The 17950-nt window shown below is 64.7% G+C and overlaps 2 protein-coding genes across 2 annotated transcripts; both read right to left on the bottom strand.

Annotated features, from left to right (window-relative positions):
* Positions 1 to 1150: 1150 nt before the first annotated feature.
* Positions 1151 to 3407, bottom strand: Lrg1 (leucine rich alpha-2-glycoprotein 1). Its single transcript, XM_076872099.2, has 2 exons — positions 3322 to 3407; positions 1151 to 2367 (listed from the first exon to the last, which is right to left on the bottom strand). Exons 1-2 carry the CDS (start codon positions 3402 to 3404, stop codon positions 1386 to 1388), a joined length of 1065 nt encoding a protein of 354 aa, XP_076728214.1. The 5' UTR covers positions 3405 to 3407; the 3' UTR covers positions 1151 to 1385.
* Positions 3408 to 5498: 2091 nt separating this feature from the next.
* On the bottom strand, positions 5499 to 17291 carry Sema6b (semaphorin 6B). Its single transcript, XM_076872087.2, has 17 exons — positions 16940 to 17291; positions 16285 to 16434; positions 16015 to 16138; positions 14403 to 14463; positions 14232 to 14294; positions 13609 to 13710; positions 13124 to 13214; positions 12596 to 12715; positions 11952 to 12040; positions 10703 to 10920; positions 10020 to 10151; positions 9664 to 9813; positions 9074 to 9256; positions 8848 to 8994; positions 7972 to 8049; positions 7831 to 7889; positions 5499 to 7295 (listed from the first exon to the last, which is right to left on the bottom strand). Exons 2-17 carry the CDS (start codon positions 16403 to 16405, stop codon positions 6382 to 6384), a joined length of 2652 nt encoding a protein of 883 aa, XP_076728202.2. The 5' UTR covers positions 16406 to 16434; positions 16940 to 17291; the 3' UTR covers positions 5499 to 6381.
* Positions 17292 to 17950: the final 659 nt, after the last annotated feature.

Here is a 17950-nt window from a genome sequence, read left to right as displayed (position 1 = left end):
GCCAGACAGTGTCACCTGTCACCTTCCCTGCTGTGCCGCAGGGACAATGGAGGGCGATTACAGCCCTCCTCACGACCTTGCCAAGTGACGGGCAAGTCTCTGATGATTTTCTTTTTTAATATTTATTTTTTTAGTTGTAGGTGGACACGATTTCTTTATTTGTTTTTATGTGGTGCTAAGGATCGGACCCAGTGCCTCACGCGTGCTAGGCAAGCGCTCCACCACTGAGCCCCAGCCCCAGCCCCTCCAAAGATTTTCTTTCTTCTTAATTTTGTTTGCACTGGGGATCGAACCCAGAGATGCTTTACTGCCCAGCCAGATCCCCGCCCTTTTAATTTTCTTATTTGAAAAAGGCTTGTTAAGTTGCTGAGGTCCTCGACAAGTAGCTGAGGCTGGCCTCAAATTTGCAATCTTCCTGCCTCTGCCTCGGAAGCTGGGATTACAGGTGTGTACCGGGGTGCTCTGCTCTTAATTAAATTTGCCATTTAACTTAGCTGGGAGCCAGCAGCCCGTCCCTTGGGTTCACATATTTCCAAAGAGCAGACTGAGGCTCAAAAGCCTGGACCACTTGCCCCGTGAAGAATCTGATTTAAACCACTGTTAGACTTCAGGTCCCTGCTTTTCATTGGGGACATAGCCTTCCAAGGGGACTGTAAAGCCTGTGCCCCAACACTTCAGGATCCCCCAAATCTGACCCCAGCCCCCACATGCCCAACTTGGCACTGGCAGGGGCCCAGTATCTGAGCCCTGAGAACATGCCCCTCCGACCAGCCCCTCCAGTGCCTTCAGTGCCCTGTTGAGCTGGTCCTGGGCAGGCGTCCCCTCAAAAGATCCCATGCCAGCATGAGGCACCGGAGACCTGGGCAATCTGGGACACAAGCTCTGGCAGGAATCCACCTGTAAAACGACACCCAGCAACTGTCGGGGATTTATTGCCAGTTAAGGCTCCAGATAGGGGAGGGAGAGTAGAAGCCATGGGGCCATCTGATCCCCATGGCTATTGGCTTGGGAGCTTCGTCTTGCACCCCAGGCTCTAGGTGACCGCCACCTCTTCTTCCATCCTGGGCATCAAGGGTGCAGAAACACAAGATTCATCCGATTCGGGCCAGCAGGTGTTTATTAAGTCCCTGGGGTGGTGCCAGGTCAGGCCAGCACTCAGAGAGCCCTTAAACTGGGGATGACAAAGCCAGATGTGGCCAGGGACGCAGCCAGAGGCAGGAACCAGGGGCTTGTGGGGAACCCGGGGACCAAGGGAGGTGGGAAATGGAGCACCAGCATCCGGGAGGGCAGGTGTGGGCGCAGGTCAGGAGGCTGCCAAGTGGGCCCTGGGCGCATGCACCAGTGGGAACCCTGGGGTCTCGGCCACCCCACCCCGGCGCCAGGCCTCATGGGGACCCTGACACCTCCAGCAGCATCCGGCCCCTCAGGGCGTCAGGCCCAGCACAGCGCGTGTCATTCTGGGAGAACATCCTGTGCTTGTTGGCCACAAGCCAACGACAGAGGTCATCCAGGTTTTGGTCGCAGACCCAGGGGTTGCCTGAGATGTCAAAGCCATCCTTCATGTCCCTGGAGGGCATTCCCAGGGATTCCCAGAGCCCTCTGGGCACGCTGGACAGCAGGTTGTTGGAGAGGTCCAGCATGTCCAGCTCCTTCAGGTGGTGGAAAGCGCCAGCAGCCACTGTGGTCAGCCTGTTGTCACTGAGGAAGAGGTAGCGCAGGGCCGGCTGCTTTGCCAGCAGACACTCTCCAAGGACCTGTAACCGATTCTCCTCCAGGTGCAGCCGCTCCAAGCGCAGCGGGCCCCTCAGGAGGTCAGGTGGCAAGGTCTCCAGCTGGTTGTCCCCAAGGTCAAGGGTGCGCAGGGCCACAAGATTGGCCAGCAGCCCTGGGGGGAGCATCCGGAGGCTGTTGGAGGACAGGTCCAGATGCTCCAGGGCTTTCAGGCCGAGTAGCCACGAGGCCTGCAGGGCCTTCAGCCGGTTAGCCTTCAGCACCAGGACACGGAGCGCGGCAGAGGCCCGGAAGAGGCCCAGGGGCAGCTGGGTGAGGTTGTTGTGGGTGAGGTCCAGCACTTCCAGCCGCGGCACAGGAAGCAGCAGCTTGGCGGGCAGCTCCTGCAGCTGGTTGCTGGCCAGGTGTAACTCCTGGAGGCCCGCGGCACCGCGCAGGGCGCTAGCCGGCAGCTGTGTCAGCGTGGAGAACTCCACCACTAGGTGGACCGTGTCAGCCGGGAGGTGCTCGGGGAACCGGGCAGGCGAGAAGCAGGAGACGGTGCTGCCCCCAGGGGACGGCAAGGTCATGCACGCTTTGGGGCTCGGTGTGACACCCCGTGCCAAGACCACCAACAGCAGTAGTAGGAACAAGGTTCTAGAAAGAGGGGGGTCAAGGCCGCCTGAGCTGAGGCAATCCCAGAGGTGCTGGTGAGCAACAGCGGACGCCCCGCTAGCAACAACACCAGGACCCTCCTCCGCCTCCCGCCACCTGGCCTGTGCCCTCGCCTTGCTCAACAGGGCTAGGGCACTACAATCACTTCCTCCTCCTCTTCCGGCCTCCCTCTTCTCCCCCACCCCACAGCTGCCAGGAGGGACCCCTGTTCCAGGGAGAATCCTCAGTCTGTGGCTTTGGCTTTTTCTGAGCTAACTCCTGCATCTGCCCTAGCCCATCGCTGGCCCAGCCCTAATGGGCTATTAACTGTTCACAGTCCGACTTGTTAGTGTCTTCTGATCCAGCTTGTTTTCTGGGTCACTTCTTGTCTCCCTAGTTGTGTGTTCTGATGACAGAGCCAGTGAACTCCTATTCAACCTACAAATCCCTGGATCCAATGACCCTTTTCCATGAAGTCTTCCTGCCCTTCGCTACAAGGCAGGAGTGCCCATTCTAGCCTCTTCCTCACTCTATTTGTGACCACATAGGGTCAGGTTGTCTTGTGTTCTGCAACTGAGAACAATTCAGGGCTCAGGTGCCAAGAGGGGATCCTGGACATGGAAGTGTGTCCTGCTTTGGGCAGGTCTGGGGATGAGTATTGGGTCAAGCGGGGGGTGGTTTCTACTTGGTACCATAACCCTGGGTGTCTTTGGGGGGGCTTCTCCTGCTCCTCCAGGCTTGGCCCGATAAGCAGACATCGCCTGGACAGCCTCCGTCCATGGCCCCAGATCTCTCCCACTACTTGCCCGACCTGAGGCCCCTTGGGCTTTGCAGGGGTGTGCAGGTACGGGGTTGGTCTGTGCCAGCCGCTCGGCCCCCTGCGGCTTTGGGGCTGGGATGGCTGCCTGTCTCTACACAGCCTGGCCTTGGGCCCACTGGGGTGCACGGGGGACCTACCTCTGCATTTGCTGCCCACTCCAGGGGGACATGGTGGCTCTTCTCTGGTGGTCCTGGGTCTCTATGGCCTGGGGAAGTGGCATTATACCTGCTTGGACTGGGGCAGGGGACCCAGTCCTGTGGAAGGCCCCACCCATCCTGTTCCCGTTAGTGCCAGAACCGGAGCTGGCGGGCGGGTGGGGGTGGGGGTATTGCGAAATCACTTCCAGGCAGCAGCGTCCGCCAGCCCTTCTCCCATCTCTGGCTTCTAAACCCAGTTTTTCCTCCCCCAACTTTCTGTTTTTGTGGCACCCAAGAGCCTCTCGAGCTGAGTCCGACTCCCCCCAGCCCAGGATTCCAAGGGTCAGGACTGCGAGGTGCCACCTGGAGGGGGCACCACCCTGGAGGGAGTCACCGTGTCCTTTTTCTTTTTTAAAATGAAGTGCGTTTTGTTGTGGTTTTGTTTTAAGAACCATGGTTGGGGAGGAGCCTGGCTCTGGTGCAAGGCCCCCGGCTCTGCAGGAGGGTGCAGGTTGGAGCAGTCTGTCTGTCCATGGGCAGGGGTGGTCTGTGCCAACCTGCAGGCCTGTTCCCCTGTGGCTTCATGAATAGGGAGGACCGAAGGTCCACCTGTCTCTGCACAGCCTGGCGTCCAGGCCTGCCCAGGGTGGAGGGGTGGGGACATACCCCTGTCCTCACTGTCCCCGCCTGGAGCACACGCTGGCTCTTCGCCCCGGGTTCTGAATTACAGCTCCGCTCAACACGGCTCTGCTCCATGCGCTTAGACCGTGCCCAGCTTTCCCGGGGCTGGGCCTCCCACCCACGAAGCCAGACTCAACCTCCTCTCAGGGCTTTCTTAGCTATTTTGTTCCTCAGTGGAGACTGGCGTGCTCTGTGTGTGTGTGTGTGCGTGTATGTGTGTGTGTGTGGTGCTGGGGAAGGAACCCAGGGCCTGAGCCCCTCGTTTCCACATCGATGCATCTGGGGGCTACACGTTTCCCTTGGAGGACTGCTTTGGCTGCGCTCCACTGGCTTGGTCAGGCAGGGCCACTTCCAGCCTTAAAACCAAGTTCCAAACACTCAAGTATGATGTGCCAGTGCACCCGCCGTGCCTGGCATGGCCCTTCCTTCCAGCCCGGACTCTCGTGGGCTGAGTTCAGCTGTGAGGGTGACCAAGGAGTCCGTCTTAGTGGGACCCCTAGGCTCAGAGACAGACGCCCTGGCTCACGGTGGCAGCCCCGGTTGAAAGGCAGGGTAAACACTCAGGAACACACGGACCAGAATGACACAAAGACAGCAGAGGCCCAGACAGAGCCAGAGACTCCGAGCCGGACACCCCGCACGGAGTGACAGGCCCACAGAGCCACTGTCAGGAGCAGACCCACAAAGACAGACACCAGGCACGCTCTGCCCTGCTGGTCTCCCAAGGCCAGGGAACTGGCCTGTCCCTTCCCATCCTGTGCCCAGGGTCCAGCCTGCAGTATTCAGGTGCTGCATGGACAGCCACGCTCTGGCGTGGCCAGAGCCAAAACCAACAGATCATATCCCATCTTAAAGTCCCCATAGCTCTGTCCCCAATTAAAATTCACAAGGCCAGGGGGAGGGGAAGGGTTCTCGGGGTCCAATGGACCTAAGGTTTCGGATGGGAAGTGGCAGTTCTGGACGTGGATGGTGGTGACGGCTCACCTCCCGGTCCCCTCGCCCCCTCTTCCTCCTACACCAACTCTCTGGCCACGGGCTTCTTGCACGTGGATACTCTCTGCAGCCCCCCACTGGCCTCTCCTCCGCTGACCTCTCAGTTGATAGGACACCTAGGAAGCCCTCCCTGGCCACTCCATTCCTCTCCCCCACGTCAGCCTGTACCGTGTCCTGCTGTCTGTCTTGGTCATACATCACCAGCTCAAACACATTTTCCCGGACACTGGCCGTCACCCCCGCCCTATGTGCTCAGACCTAGTTCACCACAGGCTACTGGTCCCCAGACTGGGCTGCGGGTCCTGCAAGGGTAGGGTCCTCGGGCCCCAGTGGGGGTGGGCTGTACACTGAATGTCCACTACAGAAACACTCAGAAATGGGGATCCCCTGAACGCCCCACATTTCACACCTGACTCCCTTGAGCTGGCTGTGGATCTCAACCAACGATGTCCCCACTTGTCCTCAGCCACCTCCAGGTAACAGAGCAGACACAGAGCCTGGGGGCCGGTGGTTGTAAACAGAGTTTTATTGATGGGGAAGGAGCGGGGAGGCAATCTCCAGAGGGTCTGGGAAGGGGCTGGCCACGTGGCATGCATGGTCAGCCGGAGGCTGAAGGGGGAAGTCACAAGGGGTAGGTGGCATGGGACTCTCTGACCACCCTGGGGTCATATTTACAGGGGGGCCCCACCCGCCTCTGCCGCCCCCCAGACCCCCAGCCCTTTAGATGGCTGCTGCCAGTGTGACTTCCGGGCAGGCTCTCCGTCCCCTGCCGCCCGGCCTGTCCCCGCTGCCCTCCACAGAAGCGGGTGGGAACTCCTAACCGGCACCTCGGAGGCCCCGGCCTTCCGGAAGCCGGGGGTCGGCTCAGCCAACGCCCAGGCGGCGGGCGCCTGGCTCACACGTAGACACACACATGGCCCCGCGGCCCACCCGGACGCACACGCCCACCGCAGCCCGCAGGCACGCACACGCACGCCTCCCCGGCCCCCTGCACACGAACACGGCATGCACACGCACACACACCCACACACGCCAGGGGCCAGGGGCGAGGAGGGACCTGGGGGGGCTTGGGTCTGCAGCTGCGGCCCCTCCCAGCCCGCCGGAGCCCGGCTGCCACCCCGAGAACGGAGTTGTGCAATTAGTTAGAAAACTGCAAAAGAAACCAAAATCCATGTGCAGGCCACCCCGGGGGTAGCCAGTCCCCTGCCAGCCCCGGCCCCTCAGCGTCCTCGCCCTCTGGGGTCGGTGAGCTCTTGTGCTTCCGTGAGGCCGAGGGGACCCCACGAGGGCGGGGTGGGGCCGGGCACCCGGGCGCTGTCCCAGGCCTGGCCCGCGGGGCCTCTGGCTCCGGTTCCCGTGGCTGCACTGCGAAGGCGTCGGCCCGGCCTAGGGCACCGGGGGCGCAGTCCTGTCCCCCGCCCCATAGGGGAGGAGGTGGGCCAAGTCCGTGCTGGGCCGGGAGTGGCGGCCGCGGTGGCGGTCGCCGGGCCTGCCCTCGCCGCTGTTGAATGTGTGCGTGCGGCGCAGGGCGGCGGCCGGCGGGCCGTGGGGACCCGGCCTCCGGAGGCTGCCCGTCGGGGGTGGGCTCCAGGGCCGGGGGAGGCCGTCGACGGCCGAGGCGGGGTCCAAGGGGCCCGTGGGCGCTGACACCACGCGCCGGCGGTCCGGGCTGGCGTGGGGGGTGAGCGGGAAGTCGCCGTGCGAGGCGCGGCCGGGGCGCGGGGCGCAGAGGCGGCCGTCGGGGCCCGGCTCGCCGGGCGCGGGGGGCTGCTCGGGGGCACGGGCCGGGGCCAGCAGCAGCAGCGAGGACGAGGCGGAGGCGGACAGCAGCGCGGGGCCGTGGTCCCAGGCGCGCGGCGCCAGGGCGTGCGGGTGCGGGTGCGGGGTGGGCAGGCGCTTCTGCGGCAGCGGCGTCTGCTCGGGCGTGGGCAGCAGCCCCGAGTCCAGGTCGTGCGGGCCGCCCTGCAGCAGCGTGGCCTTGGCCCAGCCGTTCTGCATCAGAGGCGCCAGCAGCGCCTCGGGGGGACCCCCAGCGCCACCGCCGCGGCCCCCGGCGCCCGCCCCGCGGCGCTCGCCCAGTCGGCTCACGCTCAGCACCGCCTCGCCGCCGCCGTGCGCCAGGATGGCCTCCTTGTCCTTGCGGCGGGCCAGCTCCCGCCGCTCGCGCAGACCCACGAACCAGCCCACGCTGAAGCCGGACACCACGGCGCCCACCACGAAGGCCGCCACCGACGAGGTCACCAGCAGGTTCACGGACACCAGCCCGGCGCGCTCCTCCGAGAGGCTGGCTCGCAGGAGGCCTGCAGGGCGGGTGGGTGCGGCCATGAGCGCAGGGTCTCCTCTGGCCGCCACCCGGTCCTTTCCTTCTTTGGGAGGGGGCGGCTCTCTAGATTGAACCCAGGCCTCCCACCACTGAGCTGCGCCCCAGCCCATTTTATTTTGACACAGGGTCTTGCTAGTTGCGGCTGGCCTCGAACTTGCCATCCTCTGGCCTGGACCTCCTGAGCAGCTGGGATGACCCGTGGCGCCACGCCTGCCTTCTCTGTCCACCTCAAAGTCTGTCTGTTGGCATCTGTCCCCAGTACTTGCCTCTCAGGATGTGCCCGTCTGTCTGTCCACAGTATCTCCTTGTCTCCCAGAGCTTGTCTGTCCATCTGTCTCTCTCTGGGCATGTATCTCCTGGTGTCTGTCTGTCTTCTGGGATCTGTCTTTCCCCCACCTCTCTAGCCAGGAAGTTGACCCCTGCACTCCCCAAAGCCCACCACCCAGGGCAGGAGGGGGACCAGGACTGGGGTTGGCGGCCCCTCCCCCGCCTGGCTTCCCTCTGACCCTTACCTGTGCAGTCCCCTAAGCCTGAGGTGCTGGCCCCGGACACATCCTGCTCGAAGGTGGCTCTGGTGGAGGGGGACAGAGGCACGGTCAGCAGTCACCCTTCACACAGCCCGGGTGGAGGAAGGGCTTGGGCTGTCCCCGTACCTGGTGCCAGGGCTGAGGAAGACGCAGGAGCCGTCAGGGGTCCACCCACAGTAGGGGTCCTGGCTGCCGACGCAGTTCCTGGAATGGACCACGTCACAGTCACTAGGGTGGCCCCTGGGTGCCAGGCCCTGTCACTGTCACTAGTTCCCGAGTCCTCCTGGCCGGTCTTGGGTGTTCTTCATTTCCCGTTTTACAGGTAAGGAAACTGAGGCTCGGGAAGTCCACGGGGCCAGGCAGCAGGCCTGGGATGGGCCGACCTGAGCCTGGAGCGAGGCAGGCTGGTCCCAGTCGCCTCCTCAGGGTGAATGCTGTGGGGTCCTGTCTGCAATGACAGCAGGCAGGGCCCGGAAGCTGGGGGTGAGCCCAGGCTGGGCCACCACAGGACAGGCCTCTGGCCTTCCCACCCAGAGACAGGGAGGGAACCAGCCTCCCACCTTGGCCTCCCTTCCCAGGTCCCCCACAGACTGTCCTCCCCACAGCAACCACTAGAGGGCACCCTGAACACCTGAGCCAAGTTCCTCCCTGGTCCTCCCATGGACCTCCAGGGCTCCCACCTTCTCCAAGCCGAAGCCCAAGTCCTCCCTGCAGCCCACAAGGCCCTGCACGACTTGCCCTTCCCCTCCCTGCCTCCCTCCTCCCCTCCCCCCTCACTTCCTCTGCTCCAGCCACATGGGCTCCTTGCTGTCCCTCCAACACACCAGGCTCAGTCCTGCCCCAGGACCTTTGCACAGCTGTGCCCTCTGCTGAGTTCATTGCTCTGTGAGTCAGGGTGCTGCCGAGCCCTTGACTCGACCTGGTTCTCTCCCACGACCCCCCCCCCCCCGCTTCCCCGGCACATCTCCCCCGCTTCCCCCACGCGGCCCAGGGGGCACTCACTTCATGCACCCCGAGAACTGCTGGCAGCGGGCCACAGGTACACGGACCACGCAGTGGGGAAAGGCCGCCAGCAGGCCACCTGAGGCTGCGTCCAGCTCCAGGCTCAGCAGCCGCTGCCCTGACTCAGCACCGCCGGGGCGTCCACACCTGGGGCAGGCGGGAGGCGCATGAGGCTCAGGCCCGTCCGGCCGCCGCCTGCCGCCCGCCGCCCACCGCCCAGACTCACCTGTCCGGCCGGTAGGTCTCAAACTCCTCCAGGAAGACGCTGGGCCCAGCAGGACCCGAGAGCCTGGTGCTGGGCCGGACGAGGAACTTGAGGACAGTACCCACCTCGGAGCCCAGGAAGACCACCGTCTGGTTGCCCCAGGGGCCAGCACCCACGTCCACAGCCACGCGAGTCAGCGGGTGCCTGGAGGCCAGGGCGGGGGTCAGGGTGGCCAGCAGCACCCAGGGCACCCTGGTTCCCATGTGCCACCAGTGTAGGGGCACAGGCATGGTCACAGGGACACACGGACTGGTGTGAGGTGCAGGACAGAGTGCAGGGGTGGGCACCTGCCTGCAGCCACACCGGGACACCCTGTGCCCAGCAGGACAGAGACCCCGAGGGCCCGGCCTGGCCGCCTCTGTATCTGCCTCGCTCTCCTGTCTGTCTGTCCCCTCTGCCCCTCTCTCTGTCTACCTCCAGTCTCTTGGTGGCCTCAGAGACTGGCACTCAGCCACATCGTGTGTGCCCATACAGGACGACTCCCTGTGTCCTCCGCAGGCTCAGGGGGCCCTGTGCTACCCAGACCCCAGCCTCTGGCCCCCAGCACTGACCGCATCAGGGTCCGAACGATCCAGGGTGCGTGGCCCAGCGAGGGCACCGTCTCGTCCATCAGCGGGTGGGTCTTGACGAAGCTGAGGATCTCGTCCGGCAGGGCGCTGGACGCGTTGTACTGCATGCCCGGGGCAGCACAGCACCCGGGCCTGGGAGGGAGAGGCCGGTCAGGCAGGTCCCCACAGAGGGGCCTAGTCCACCTGGGAATCGGCCATGCTGCCCCAGGGCCTTGGCACCCCCTCGGCATAATGGACACAGGTAAACTCAGGACAGCTAAGTGACCACCCGAGGGCCCCACCCAATGTCCGGGCACCAGGACACACAGGGCCGTGTCCCAGGACTGAGGGGCTCTCACCGGGGCCGCGGCACCTGATCCTCGGGCACCGGTGTCCAGATGGACTCGGGGGACTTCTGCTCGCGAAAGCGGCCCTCAAACACGGCGGCCACCTGGGTCATGTCGAAGGCGCAGACGGCCGAGCCGGGGATGCTGGGGTCAGAGGGGCACTCTGGTGAGCCTGGAGGGGTCCCTGTCCTTGGCCCTCGGACGTGGTGCCGGCCCCTCTCCAAGGCCACCCTGTGCTCAGGGACGTCCCTGCCTGGATGTCCCTCTGCCAGCGGCTGCTCTTGTCCCGTGGACCCTGTCCCCATCTGAAGCCTCAGCTCTGACCTCCCCCGCCCGCTCCTCAGTCTCCTGTGTCCCCCCAGCGCTCTCGGGAGGGAGGCCAGGCTGCTGCATGGCCTGTCCCCCGTGCTCCTCCTGTGGCTGGGATCCCAGCCTCGGGCCTCCCTCCCGCTGCGGTGCCCTGGCGGCCCTGCCTCCTCCTGGGACCCGCACCCGGGGCCTGGCTCAGGGCGCCGTTTCCAGGAAGCCCTCCCTCGTCCCCAGGCAGCCGACCAGCCCAGGGACGGGAGCCCTCGCCTGCTCTGCCTCGCCCTGGGGGGCTGCGGCCCTCGGGTTCAGTCCTGCCCACCCAGGACCCGGGACCATCTCCAAGGGCGGCACCCCCCAGGCCGCCTGCGCCGCTGGCGCCCACCGACCTGTTGCTGGGGGTGGAGAAGACGGCCAGGACCACGGGCCGGCCCCCCAGGCTGACCACGCCCGTGACGGCCTGCAGCACGTTGAAGTAGAAGTGGGAGTCCCCGGGCACCGAGCAGTTGAGCCGCGCCTTCAGGAAGGACGTCCACTGCTTCTCCAGCACGCGCGGGGAGCCCCCCACGTCGTTCTTGCACACGCGGGCCACGCGGGCCACCACCACCTGGGCACAGCCGATGGCAGGGCCTGAGCCTGCGCCTGGGCGAGACCCACCACGGCCAGCTGCCCGCCGGCCAGGGCCAGCCACGGAGGCTCCTCCCAGCTCTCCAAGGAGGCCACGGGCCCGCTGCACACGCGGACGCTGAGGCGCAGCAGCAGGAGTGGCCAGCCCCAAGTCACACAGCAAAGTGACGGCCTTTGCCCCTTATTGCCGGGTGGCTGCCTGGGTGGGCTGGGAGGCTGGGTGGACAGCTGGACGGACAGCGGCAGGTGAGTAGGGAAGGCAGGGCGGGAGGGACGGGGCTGGGGGCAGAGCAAGTCTGGAGAAGGGACACACGAGGAGGAGGCTGAGAAAGGAGACGGCAACAGGTCAGCAGGCGGGTGGACAAGGGGCTGCCCCCAAGAATGGGCGAGGGGGAGGGGAGGGGGAGGGCAGCGGTGGTCTCAGGGAGGGGGGTGGATGGGCAGGCAGAGGAGGGGGCCGTGGTGAAGCCACAGAGTGGGACAGGTGGGTGGGGTGGGGGGTGGATGGGAGGCTGGGGCAGTGGGGGGTGGCCGGTTGGTTCCGAGGGAGAAGCGGGTGGCTGGGTAACTGGATGCACAGGCGGAGGAGAGGTGGGAGGAGGGGGTGGGCGAGCTGGTAATCAGGACAGACTGATAGGCGGCGGGCCGTGTGGACACAGGGCAGGAAGGTGGAGGGATGGACAGGTCTGTGGGAAGCAGGGGAGCAGGTGGGTGGGGGCAGGATGGTGGGGTCAGTGGGTGGCAGGTGGGGAATGGGCCAAGGGGTCAGTGGAGCTGTGGGTGGCTGGAGGGTAGATGGGGGAATGCAGGGTGGCAGGGAGGTGGACAGTGGACGGGGGTGAGTGGACGGCAGCTGGGTGGGCGGCGACAGCACAGTGTATCCAGGTGGCCTTCCCGTGGTGTCTCCTGCAGAGCTGCTGGAGCGTCACCGACCCCCTTCCGCCCGCCACACCCCCCACAGAGCCCCTGGGGCCTGTGCCCACTGCACAGCTTCCGGGGACGTGGCCTCACCTTCTCCAGGTAGTTAAACTCCATGGCGATCTCCCGGAAGAAGAAGTAGACGTGGCTGCCCCAGTCCACCGCGTGCACGAAGTAGGGCTCTGCGGGGGTGGGCAGTCAGCACCAGCCCTGCCACGCGGGGCGCTCGGGGCGGGCCCCACAGTCTGGGAGGTCTTTTATGGCCAGGGCACTGAGCGTGGCACCAGGCCAAAGGAGCCGGGCTCAAACGTTTCGTTTCGTGGGAGGGAGGAAGTCAGAAGCTGAAGACCCCGTGTCCGCCCCGTCCCGATGGCCACATCTGCTGCAGTTTGTCCCCTTCCCCCTGCGTGTCTGCGGGGCCGTGGCCGGCGGTGCCCAGCCTGTCCTTCCATTTCAGGCTCCTGAGCCGCCCACCTCCGGCCAGCTCTACTTTAGACCCAGTCTTCTCCAGCTTTAGCTTCAAAAAAATCCAGCAGAAACCTGGGGACAGGCTCGGGGCAGAGCGCCGGGCGAGCAGGCGCAAGGCCTGGGACTCAGCTCGACAGCCAAAGATCAACCACCGAGTAAAGATGCCCGGTCACTTCCAGGGACGAGGAGGGAGTCCTCTCCTTCACTCTGATTCTGGGGGGCCTCGTAACGCCAGCCCCCAGGTCTGGGCTCACTGCCCCCAGCCTCACCTTTGAACCACTTGGAGTCGTGTTTCACGGTGCGCAGGGTGGGCCGGTCCCCAAGGCTGCGGTAGATGACAGCGTCAATGGCTAGGAAGTCGGTCACAGTGGCTGTGAAGAGCATCCCATCTGGACATGGGGCGGGTGGGAGCAGGGGAAGGTCTGAGAGAGATTGAACTGAAGGGGCCCCGACTCCATCCATCTCCCAAGACTCAGCCCTGAGCCTGGGGCTCACTATCCCAATCCCAGGCCTGGCTGGGGCCGGGAACTAGTGAGTCCCACCCCGATGGCCCTGAGCCTGGGCTGAGCCCCAGACCCAGCAGATTCTTGGTGGCAGGTGGAATCCCTGACCCCAGGCTGAGTTTAGACCCTCTCCAAGTTCCAACCTTCAGTGAGCCTCTGAGTGGCTGAGACTCTGCCCATTTTACAGATACTTGGTCCCCTGCTGCCGGTTAAGCCACCGAGTCTTCAAGAATGGAAAGTGCCAGGCCTGACCAACACTGGGGCTGATCTCAGGTCAGGGGCCGGGGTACTCACCTGAGAAGAGGGCGACGTTGGCATGTTTGGGGTCATATGGACAGCGGGCCATGCCACTGATGTTGTCCCCAAGAGGCTGCAGCGTGTCCATCTGTGGGGAACATGGGGCCTGAGTAGAGGCCTGGCAGCCCCTGGCTTCCCCGCCCTCCATTCCAGGGGGATCCTGCTTCCCCCTGGACCCTGTGACCGTGGCCAGTCCCTTAGCCTTTGTGAACCCCAGTTTCCTGCTCAGAATGGTCCTAGTTACTAGTCCACCTCCTTCTACACCGACTCACTCTGCACCCAAGAGTCCATCCCAGTTCCCACTGGAACCGGCTCTTGGATCACCGCCCGGCTGCCCTGGCCTCCTCTGGAAACGCTGACCCTTCTTGAGCTGGGGTGGGGGACAGATCGGGTGGGGCTTCTCGTAGGGGTCACTGTGTCATGGCCAGATGGGACCGGCTGGAGGCCGGCCCTGGGGTGGGAGGGCTCCGAGGGACACTCACGCTGTAGTTGGCGCACACCGGGTTGAAGGCGTTGGAGCCGCACACGAAGAGCGTGGACTGGTCGCGGAGCAGCAGCACCTTTACGAAGTTCCGACACTCGCCCTAGAGTGGGGGCGAGCGGATGCCAGTGTGGGCGTGGCTAGGACTGTGGTGGGCGTGGCTAGGGCGGGGGAGGAGCCCGGGGCGGGGGGAGGAGAGCAAGGAGGCGCCAGGGATGCGGCCAGCACAGGGACCAGGTGGGGGCTGAACGGAGGGCCGCTGGGGACAAGGGAAGGGCCAAGACAAGGAGATACTGTGTTTCAGCAGTTAGGCCAGGTCAGGGCTGTGGGCGTGGCCACGACGGAAGACCCTCTTGGGGGCGTGTTCAGGCTCTGAGCATAACCATAGAGACAGCAGGTTCGAGCCCTGGTGAAGGAGGAGCCCTGACCCTGGGCCAGGGCGGGTCGGGGCGGCATAGGCGTGTGGCCCTGTGCTGGACAACCGTGGACTGGTCAGGGCGGCCGGGAGGGTGGCCACCTGGGCACAAACTCAGGGTCCTACCCTGGGATGGGGGAGGAGCAGGCCCTGGGCGGGGCCGGGGGCTGGGGCGGGGCCGAGCCTGGGGTGGCCAGGGACCCGCTCACCTCCTGCTTGCCCTTCATCCGACACACGTCTATGTCGCTGGGGTTGGAGCGCCAGGTCAGCTTCTGTGGGCAGAGAGCTGGTGAGCGGGGCAGGGTCCCCAGCAGCCTAGCTATGCGGGTGGGAACCCCTGGTCCTGGACCCCTGCCCACGGGCCTGCACCCCGTCCTCACCCGCTGGTACCGCAGCTCGGTGGACGTGGGCGGCTCCAGCTCCACCCTGTACAGGTTGTCCCTGCGAGAGGGCAGAGGCAGGCAGGTTGGAGGTCTCCGCCATCCCTCCCCCATTCCACCCTCCCCCCCAAACGTGGTGTCCAACAGGTGACATGCGGGCACACGCCAGCCCCTCTGGCACCAGCATGTCCAACACCGAGTGGACCCTCTAATGGCCCAACCCCACCTGTAACGGGTCCACTCACACCGCAGGCCACCTCACGCCCGATGTCCCACCTCAGCGGACCAAGGGCACGTGTCCCCAGACAGACTGTCCCCCACGCCCACCTCGGCTCACTTCCTGTGTGGATGTCAGAGCAAGAGCCGGGGTGGGGGTGAGGGACTGTCTCTCCGCGGGCACATGCCCTTGGTCCTTCTAACCTCTCAGTGTTACAGCGGTCACCTGTCCACCCTCCTCGTCCTCTTCAAGGCCTCTGCCCCAGCTGGTCACCCTCTTCCTGCAAACGCTATTCCTAAGCAGCCCCCGTGCCCCCCCCTCCTGGCTGCCTGTGACTCTCTGGGATGTCCCCTGCCTGCCCTCTCCTCTATGGGCCCGGGACTGGGGACTCTTCCCTCCTCCACGACACCCCTCCTGGGCAGCCCCGTCCACTCTCAGGAACTGTCCACAACCCTGTGACGCCCAGCCGATGCCCATGCTCCCACGTCTCCAGCCCTGTGCTTCCTCAGATCCACCCTCGGGATCCAGCTGCCCCTGGATGCCTGGGGGGGGGGGGGGTTCATGGGTCACATAGGCAACGTGGCCAGGCCACATCTGACAGACTCCCAACCCTGTACCTCCTGAGTCTGTCTAGGGGCTCAGGCCGCTCTTTGGGAGGAACCCCTGGACACCGGCCCCCTCCCCTCCTGGTCCCACACAGCTCAGGCCGCCGTGCTGCAGGCTGTGCCGAGACTCCCTGCTGGCCCCAGGCTGTGTGGCCCTCCAGGGAGTCTCCCTGTCCAGCCCGGAGTGCTGCCAGCTTGGACCAGTAGACTCTGGGCTCCCTGCTTCTGCCCTGGTCCCCAGTCTGTCCTCCCTACAGCAGGCACCAGAGAGTACTTGTGACCTGAACCAGGACCCCTCTCTTCCCCCATGACTTCCACTGTCCTCGGGTCAAGGCCCAAGCCCTCCCACTGCTCACAGGGTCCTTTGCCAGCTGACCGCCCTGTCCTCCCCACTCCCTCTGCTTCAGCCACCAGGGCCGCGCTGTTCCTCCAGCAGACTGGGCTCCACCCTGTCCCAGGGCCTTTGCACAGCCTCTGCCCTTCACCTGGAACACCCTGCCCCCCAGTGCCCCTGGCTGAAGATTCACTTGGGTCCCACCCAATGTCACCTGCTCAGGGAAGCCCTCCTGACCATCCCCATGGCGTCTGTGTGGTCAGTTCATGGCTGACTGGACCTCCCACCCCAGGACAGCCTTCTACCACCATGGTGGACCACCAGGGACTGTCCTCACCTTCACACACCCGAGCCAGTCCCGCCCAGCACTCGAAGGCCAAGGTCACACAACCCGGCCAAACAGCAGGCCGGTCAGCCAACGCCACCCCTGGACACGCTGCCCCAAGTGCCCTGTACCTGTCCCCGATGAACAGCGTCCTGTTGACCCGCAGCACGCGCTGGATGTTGAGGTCTTCGGTGTCCTCCACGGGGCTCGGGCGCCCAGGCCCCCCGCCCACGAACACGGGGTAGTGGCTCAGGTCTAGGGAGAGGTGGGACGGGGGTCACGCCCCTTCTAGACTGGCTCCTGATTTGGGGCCGCCCCTCCTGGTAGGGTCAGGGGACCCAATTTGGAAGCAAGAGCCTCTGCCAGGACTCGACCTCCCCCAAGGTCCCCTTCCCACTCACAGTCCCTGGGGGCCACGCTGAGCGGAGGCGGTTCCTCGGGGAAGAGGCCCTGGGAGTCCCCCAGTAGCAGCAGCAAGAGCATCAGGGCCGGGCAGGGAGGAGGCGCCCCCGCGGTCCGCATGGCGAGGGCCAGGTGGTGGGAGGTGACACCTGCGGGCGAGGACCCGGCGGTGAGCGGCGCGGCCTGCAGTCCCGCCCGTGGCCGGCAGAGGGCGCGCGAGCCTCCCCCAGCTCCATTCCCGGAAACCCCCGCGGGGATGGGAAAGAATAAATAACCACGAGGGCAGTAATAGTAACGATAAGAGCAACGTGGGGCACCTCCCCAAGTGACAGGCCCGCTTCACGGCCACACTTCCAACGAGAATGCACCGGGTAATTAAAAGCCAATCACAATAATTACAATAATAGATACATTTAAACTATGTACTTAAAATTTAATCTCAAAACGGGAATTTAAAAGTTCTTGGAATTAAAACACAAAGATCTTAATGATGCAAAAAAAAAAATAAAAATCAAAGTTTCCTAGTAGTTTATAAACCGCCACCTGGCGAGGGCAGGAGTGCAGACCCGGGTGCAGCCCGCCAGGGCCTGGGGCCCCCTCCCGCCTTCGTGCCCTCTGCTTGACCACCCTGCGACAGGACAGGCGCCCCAGTACCTCCAGGAGCGCTGCTCTTTCTGCTCCCACGCAGGGTGGCTCGCAGGGGCTTCTGGGTGTGGGGGCTGGAGACCCCACCCAGGTCACGGTGGGGGGAACTCACGCTCTGAAGCCAGCGCTCCCCGCCCGGGCCACTTCCCTACCAGAAAGGGCCGCCATCCTGGTCTCAGAGGCCCCAAGTGAAAGTCCTGGCCGCCTGCTGGCTGGGGGCGTCTCTGCTGGGCCCCAGCCTCAGTCTCCCCATGTGAGCAGCAGGGCGTGTCCCAGCCCTCCCTGGCCCTGTGGCTCGGGATGCCGAGACCCTGCAGGGAAGGTGGCCGGCGGGTGGCCTCAGCGCTGCCTGGGGCAGTCAGACCCGAAACAGGAAGGCCCTGCGGGGACCAGCTGGCTTCCTCCCCTGACCCTGGGCTTCCAGGATTTGTGACTCAGAGGACGCTGGCCACGCGTGCTTGGGGCTCGGCCCTTTGTCTTCAAGCGCTTCCTTCCCTGGCCCCTGCCCAGCTCCCAGCCTCCTGTGCCTAGGCCCCCGCGTGCACCGCCCAGTGCTGTTCACAGGGGGCCTTCCTTTGACCGTCATAAAGCACAGGTGACATAAAACTGACCGACTTCCCTTTTTTTGCGTGAGAGTTGCGGGGATGGAGCGCGGGCGCCCGACCACTGTGCCCCAGCCCTTCTCATTTTTTATTTTAGACAGCGTGCTGCTAAGTCGCAGAGGCTGGCCTTCATCTTGCAATACTCCTGCCTCAGCCTCCTCATTGCCGGCAGGGCCAGGCCTGGAGGTGGAACACTCGTCCGCCCGCCCGCCCGCCCGCCTTTCTCTGTTGGTCAGGCTGATATTTACCTGAAGAGACCTCGCAGCGCCACCTCCCCCTCACTCCCCCTCACGCTGTACAGCCCCGGGGTGTGGGACTGGGCTCCAGAGCCAAGCCACCAGGGTTCAAACCCAGCTCCCTCTCTTCCTCCAGCAGGTCAGCCGCCCTCTCCGGGCCTCAGTTTCCTCAGTTTAAATCA

The sequence above is a fragment of the Callospermophilus lateralis genome, chromosome 1 (genome assembly GCF_048772815.1).
Source record: "Callospermophilus lateralis isolate mCalLat2 chromosome 1, mCalLat2.hap1, whole genome shotgun sequence".
Taxonomy (NCBI): Eukaryota; Metazoa; Chordata; class Mammalia; order Rodentia; family Sciuridae; genus Callospermophilus; species Callospermophilus lateralis.
This window is presented reverse-complemented; position numbering and strand designations above follow the sequence as displayed.